General features: G+C 31.9%; 1 protein-coding gene across 4 annotated transcripts; it reads right to left on the bottom strand.

Moving 5' to 3' along the window:
• Positions 1 to 3,995: 3,995 nt before the first annotated feature.
• Positions 3,996 to 7,064, bottom strand: LOC107465882 (uncharacterized). Of its 4 annotated transcripts, none has more exons than XR_001587532.3 (7): positions 6,423 to 7,064; positions 6,187 to 6,257; positions 5,970 to 6,064; positions 5,621 to 5,728; positions 5,408 to 5,535; positions 5,122 to 5,170; positions 3,996 to 4,364 (listed from the first exon to the last, which is right to left on the bottom strand). XR_001587532.3 is itself a non-coding variant. In XM_021132120.2 (6 exons), the coding sequence occupies exons 1-4, from the start codon at positions 6,532 to 6,534 to the stop codon at positions 5,675 to 5,677; spliced, it is 366 nt and encodes a 121-aa protein (XP_020987779.1). In that variant the 5' UTR covers positions 6,535 to 7,064; the 3' UTR covers positions 3,996 to 4,364; positions 5,122 to 5,170; positions 5,408 to 5,674. The 4 variants fall into 4 exon arrangements, 1 of the variants encoding a protein (XP_020987779.1); XR_001587531.3 differs by having other exon boundaries at positions 6,187 to 6,284; positions 6,389 to 7,064; XR_008002776.1 differs by having other exon boundaries at positions 6,187 to 7,064.
• Between the last annotated feature and the right edge of the window lie 318 nt (positions 7,065 to 7,382).

The raw sequence follows: 7,382 nt of genomic DNA on the forward strand, positions 1-7,382 counted from the left end.
TATGAACTGTGTAATTATTAACTATAGCTTTTATTGATATGACCTATGTAAAACTATAGTAACTCTCGCTAGCTAGTTTAGATTTTTGTGCAATGAACGGAAAATTTCTATTCATTGATATTTTTGTTGGAATTTTTAATATTTCTTTATTTTTTAATTTAATATGTATATATTCTATTAGTCAATATATATTTGTATGATTATTTTTAAAGTTATTATTAAAAGGATATAAATTGATCTTATAATACATATGATTAACAAAAGTTAGCGTATTACAATACAATAATATAAATAAAATAAATATCTATATTATTCTCTCAATGGATAAATAAGAGAAAATTAATTCCAAAATATTATTATTTTTGGCGAATTTTTCGGTGTAAAATGGGCTCCCATTTCACACCTGTAGAAATGTACTCGAGAACTTGGATGTGCAACAAATGTCTAAGGCGGAGACAACATTTGATAATTAAAAAAGGACTTGTCTACACTCTCTCACGTTATGAGGTAGGTTGGTTTAAATTAGTTAGTTATTAATATTTGGAAACTATAACTAATTAGTTTGGGTTAATTAGTGGGCTTATACGTAGCCCATATTCTAGTGCAGGTGAGGGGATTCTTTTTTTTGGAAGTAGTTAAGGAATTTTTAAACAATCAGCCCAATTAATTTATTGTTTTGTTGGAGGTTTGTATTCTTGATATATGATTGGGCACTAGGTCCAACCGTTTTTGAAAATTATTTAATAGTGTCATGACCATTTTTGTAAATAATGATAAAAATATTGGGTTAAGGCCTAATAACTTACCTAAAAATTATGACAAGATAACTTTGATATAATTTTGTGAGAGCTCGATTAGATAAAATGAGTTGATTTTATGTGTAGAATTTGACATTTTTTTAAGTAGATACATTGATTTTTTTGTGTTGTGAACAAGTAATAATAATTTTAGAAAATAAAATGAAATAAAAATATAGAGATAAGACGTTGATTGATTTTTGTGGATATTGTTAAAACAATTATGTAAATTTTTGTATAAAACTTTGAATCTAACGTATACTGAATTTGTCCTGGTTTAAATGTATTTGAGGTGACTTTTGTCGACGATAAAATTCTGGTGTATTTTTTTTGGGAAAAAATTATTGAATTGGATTATGAGATTTATCCCACTAAAAAAACGCTAATTTTTATGCACGTATATGTAGCTATGTTGAATATATTAAGTTCTTAGTGTATAAATCATATTTAAGAGTCTAAGTTAAAAAGTTAGTCGTTAAAAAAAGGAAATGAATGAAGTTGTAGTTGATAATGTATTTTTGAAGGTGATTAAGTTGGAATTTCAAAAATTAGGATTTTGGTATTAGGTTTCATATTTAAGGGTTAGAATTTAAGATTTTGGACTATGGCAAAGGATTTTGATTTAAGTGATTTAGAATGAGGATGGATCATAAATTATATAGTATGATGTCCAAAAACAAAACCAACAGTCATAGACTAGTATGCATACCACTCGGTTATGAACTTAATTTAGAAAGATATGTTTATAATTCTATATAAGAAGCAGTGTTTAATGCATTACTAGACTTGTCAATTATTAATGTTTTCGCTCATTCTAATTATGTTAATTGTGAATCATTCCAAAGGTAAAGCTTTCGAATAAACCAAATACATGCCAAAATTAAGCGAATCATCCAAAGGCAAAAACATTACGTTGATGGCCTGAAGCTTGTAACTTTATAATTCGAGTTAGACGAATTGGACTTTCACGTTAGCGGAGTCAATGGAATTGAGTTGAATCGATTTAAATATGAATGTTGTGTTAACCATAAATCGAATGGAGCGTGGGCGAATTAGATAAACTCAGAAGAAATCGACTCAGACATGTTCGATTTACACGATTCATAGTTGTAAAAACCGAACTGAATCGGTCGGTTCGACTGAAAAACCAGTGAAGCAGACCTTAGTCCAGTTCGGTTACTCTTTGGACTGTTTAAGAAATTCTTACCGGTCGGATCAAACTGGTCAAAACCGATGAGAACCGATGAAAATCAATCTAACCGAAGTGGTCTGCTTAAAAAAATTTTTAAAATGTCTCCACCAGGTCTCGAACCAAGAACCGTAGAGCAAAAATAACATCCACTTGCCACTCAGCCTTTCCACTTCTGAGTACTATATTTGAGAAGTAATAATTATATAGTATACATAAATATCTAATTTAATTTTTGTTTTTTTTTTATTTTTCAAATTAATTATAAACTATTATTAATATAAATTTAAATTTCAGTAAAAATTTATTAATTTACTTGATCTATTTTATTGCTAGTATTGTGATTAAGGTTATTTGTGTTGATATTAATGTTAAAATCTACAGACATAGTGATATAATAGTTAGATGCTAGGTTTTGTGAATTAATTATTTTTTTTATTGTGTCAAATTAAAATACTATTGTAGTATTATTGATAAATTTTATGGTTTTTTTATATTAGTTATTTTTAGAAGTTGAGACTTGATTCTTCATAAAATGTTAGTGAAGATATGTATTTCAAATTTTAATTTTAAGTTTTTAACTATTTTATATTTTATATTTACGTGAGACCGGTTTTATTGGTTTAACGAGTGATTTATAGGTTGAACCAATAAACCAATAAACCAGTAGTTTGACCGGTTCGATCACCGATTCGGTTCTGATAACTATGACACGAATCAACAATAAAATAAAATAAGCCAATTTGATTTATAGAGATGGTGGTTTTGATAAATCAAATACAACATTGTCGACTTAATATGCAGTAGCCATAAATCTTGAAAAAAAATTTACATTATAATAAAATTATAATAACAAAATTAGAACCCTTGTCGGACAAGGTAAATAAGAAATTATAAGTAAAAAATGGTATGTTACAACTCTTTTCATAGTAAGAAAATTGATAATAATTATGTATATTATTTTATGTGTTATTTATAATTTAATAAATATATATTAATTTGTATTATAAACAAGNGACTGTTATGTACTTAACCAAGTAAATGAGTATGTAGTAGTTATTTTGCAGTCTCAATGTTAATTTATATGTTTTGAATTTTTTTTAATAATTTATATGCAGCAGGCTTATTTGGTAATCAAAGTGTTTAAAGGCGTTATTACAAGCTTTTTGTTTATTTGTGGCAGTTTTTTTTTATTTGTGGAGGTTTATAACTCCCACCAAATAGTTTGTGGAGGTTTCTAAAACCCCCAAAATTTGAGGTGCCACGAGGTCTTTTGTGGGGGGTTTTTAAAAACCTCCACAATCTATTCAGTGGAGGTTTTATATGTGTTTAGTGGGGGATTTTATATTGGACTTTTGTGACAGTTCTTGGTCAATATTTGTGACGGTTTAAAACCCCCACAAAAAGACTTTTTCATTTTAAAAATAATAGCTATCCGTGGAGTTTTCAAACCTGTCAATATAATTTTTAAAAATTAATCTACACTATTATTACACTACTAATAATTTATTATTAAAAAGAAATATTTAATAGACAGAATATAAAATTAAGGACTGCATGAGATGACATAACTATAGAATATTCATTGGTTAATAACCATGAAACTGCATGAGATGACATAACCATTTAATAGACAGAAGCTGCATGAGATTATAACTATAGAATATAACTATAGAAGAGATTATAACTATAGAATATTACTCCATGTAGCTGCATGAGATGACATAACCATCAATAGACAGAAGAGCATATCTTCAACCGCAAATAAAGTTAAGAAACTAGAAACACACTATACAAATGCCACATGAGAGTCAAATCCCAGAGATAAAAGTCAAAATAATGTCTAAGTTTTTATTTCAGGGGTGTATAGTTCTTAAAATATAACTAATTACCAAAAGAAACGCAGACAAATCGTTAGTTATTCAAGAAAATTAAACACTACTGTGTTATTTGCTTGTTAAGACTTGAAGCAAAAAACAAAAGAAAAGAACAAAAGAAAAAATTGTACCTCATAAAAGTATATAATGAAAGTTGTAAACAGAGTAAGAATGTAACATGCTAACAATGAAACAAATAATATATATACATATATATAGTATATTAATTCAACATCTGAAAGATATGAATAACCTGTCTGGTGTGTGCTCAAAAGAGTCTGTACTATCTCCCAATTCTTGAAAATTTTTCAAGGGTGTTTGGGGGTTAACTGAATGAAAATCCAGTTGAAGTTTCTCAACAGACTCATTCGGAAGCCAAGAATGAAACTTTGATGGCTCAGAATGTTTATTGGGAGAGGGTGACACTTTCAGTTTCTCAAATGTTTTCCAAATTTCAATAGGTGTCCCTGGTAAAGTACCACAGGCTTTAAGAAACTTGGCCTGCAATTGAAAATACGTAATTAAATATAATCCATCTAAACTAAGACAATTTTTAATTTGGATGTATTTGGACAGTGCACCAGTATATCATGATGATACACTATTCTTTAAAATGTTAGTACAAAATTGAAGGAGTGATCAATGAGTTATAAAAAGTAAAGTTTGAATAAAGTTGATGAAACAAACGAGGTTCCAAATTAAGGTTATTACACGCTGCTTGTAGTTGACTAGTTCCTGGTATGTGTTAATACTAAAGATTAAGAAATTCTCAGACTAATCCATTTTACACTTCAAGCCCTTCTCTTCTCTCCATTAATCTCAAAAATCAAACTAGCAACACACCTTAGACTCCATTCCCACCACTCCACTCCCTTATCTACCATAATTTCAAACATATCCCAAGGGTTTATAAATTCACAACATACACTTGTCCAATAGAACTCAGACATGCAACCGGATTCATTTTTATTCTTATAGCCTAATAGAAAATTAATTATGCTTCCCTCAATGCCCCACTTAGGGGAAACTAGGTTTTGAAACTGAAATAGGTATAGACTTGAGTATCTAAGAAAATTGAATTAATATATAAATAAATATACATAAGAAACTAAGAAAATGTAACAACAATTGATTGCACAATCTTCTCTCTCTTTTCAAATGTGAATCACATTATCAGTAAAAGAAATTAGAAAAAAAAATATACATAAAAAACTAAGAAAATGTAACAACAAAGAGAAAAAAAGCAATAGTGAAATACCTTGAGCTCGAAACACAGAGGAATAGCTGTTTCGAGATACCAGAACATCCTGAAAATCAATACCAATTTTCAAATTAGAACAAATAAAAAAATACATAAATTCAGCTCAATTCCACCATTTCAAATCCATCAATTTGAGAAAGCCGAGATTCAATCATCAATTAGAAGATTAAATATGAGTTTCCACAATAACAATGATTTTCTTGAGAGATTCTTGAGAGCTAAGAGCCGAAAGGGAAAAAATTAAACTAAATTTAAGATATAAAAAAAGAAAAAGAAGATTTACGGTGGAACTAGAAGAGTTGGCGGTCAGGTGATGCGGCAACGATGGTTATCGTTGTTCCTGAAACACGCGAAGAAGCAACCCATTGCTCTGTTGAGCCTAAGCATAATGTTTCCATCTATACTTACAATCTGCATATAATTCAAAAATAGAAGAACCTATCGAATTTGGTGATGGCAATTTGTAGCTATTATTGTTGTACTTAGCAAACCTTACCTTCTCCAAAACAAGCTTATATTCTACCAGCTCGTTGTAGGTGTGTTGCAACTTCTAATTATTTGCCTTATTCTCAAGCAGACCAGCTTCAAGTTCTTTAAGTTTAACCTAGCCATGAAGAGAAGTTTCATTACATGAAATACAGTTCTTAAACAGAAAATTAAAGTGAGCAGGAAAAGTTTCAGAGCACATAACAACCTCCAAATGATCGATCAATACATGAATGTGAAGTGCTATTTTAGAACAGCAGAACTATGGTTCATTAGTGTTTTACTTGACTTCTCCCCAAAATTCTAAATCTAAATCACAAAAATGTCATGAACTAATACTTTTTGCATTGAGAATATACCGAATGGAAGTGTTTAACATCATCCTCGAAAATGTAAGAAGGAGTCAAGTCAGTCCCCTTGCCAAACCACCACTGCCTAGGTGCTCTGGGAGCATCTGTATAATGCAACAAGGTTACACAGTCAGTAGCAGCAAATTTATGCAGATACTTATTTGCAAGACAATTACCTTAGAAATTTACATATGTAAGATTTTGAGCTATATGACAGACAACAAACCTATTCTTTCATGGATGACTTTCTCCAAAGCCTCCAGCTTAATCAACCTCCTCTGTGGCTTTAATTTTGAGCTATTTGAATGTTTAGGAAGTTAGATTCTAAACTTTACAGGAAGCACAAAAAAACAAAGAAACATGAGTGATAGAAAATTAAGAATTTAAAAATCCTAAATTGAGGGAAAATGTTGAAAGATGTAAAAGACCTAATGTAGCGCTGGTGAATGGACTTGGCTATACCAGACTTGAAGACGAGAGTATGGAGGCGGCGCCCGAGCAAGTTCTCGACAGTGAGAGAGAGGATGTAATCGAGCTTGTTCTGCGTCTCGTCGAAGAGGTCGTAACGAAACATCCTCAGAGGCTTGGGCGTTGCAACCAGATCTGGAGAGGCGATAAACCGCAATGGCGACGGCAGTGGCGATGGCGATGCGAGCTGTCTCTCCTCTCTGAATCTCTCGGTTTCGCTCTTCTCTCAGATCTCCTCAGCCATCGGCACTGAGTCTACACCCAAACCATGCTCCGAGTGCTTCACATCCGCCGGAGCAAAAGCAGAAAAAGTGGCAAAACCTGCTGGAAAAGACGACGCAGTAGCGACGCCGCGCGGATATGACGCGCCATAATGAGAGGGAGCTGGCCTTGGGCTTCAGAGCTCTGGCACGGTGGCGCGTTGATGTAGGCTCAGATGCGGGTAAGTCGGCGGTGGCGGAATGAGTTGGAGATGCGGCATCGCTGTGTCTCCTCCATTGGAATCGAAAATGTTCTGTTTAGGGTTTTGGAGTGTTTCACCATTCTTTTTTTTTTGGTGGGTTCGTTTTGTTTGGATGGGAGTTTTAACTATGCATAAAAAGTGGGAGTTTGTCCATAATCATGATTGGGAGTTTGATAAATTGCCACAAATAAATTATTTTATGGAAGTTTTTAAAAACCTCCATTAAAAAACCTCCACAAATAACTAAATATCTTGTAGTGCGTGCAGTATCTCCCCATATTACTCAGGTATTAGCATCATGAAGGCTTGCCTTTTTTCAAGAAGGCTTTTCAAGACTCGTTGGACCCCACACCGAGTTTTTACATCAACATTGAATACTTTTGTGTGAGACACTGAAGCTAGATTATATAGTCCTTGGGGTGCCTAGATTTGTCGTTGAACACTCATTAGAGAATTCACATCACAGAGCAAGCAAGAATGGAAGGTGGCCG

Source organism: Arachis duranensis, chromosome 9 (assembly GCF_000817695.3).
Source record: "Arachis duranensis cultivar V14167 chromosome 9, aradu.V14167.gnm2.J7QH, whole genome shotgun sequence".
NCBI classification, from domain to species: domain Eukaryota; kingdom Viridiplantae; phylum Streptophyta; class Magnoliopsida; order Fabales; family Fabaceae; genus Arachis; species Arachis duranensis.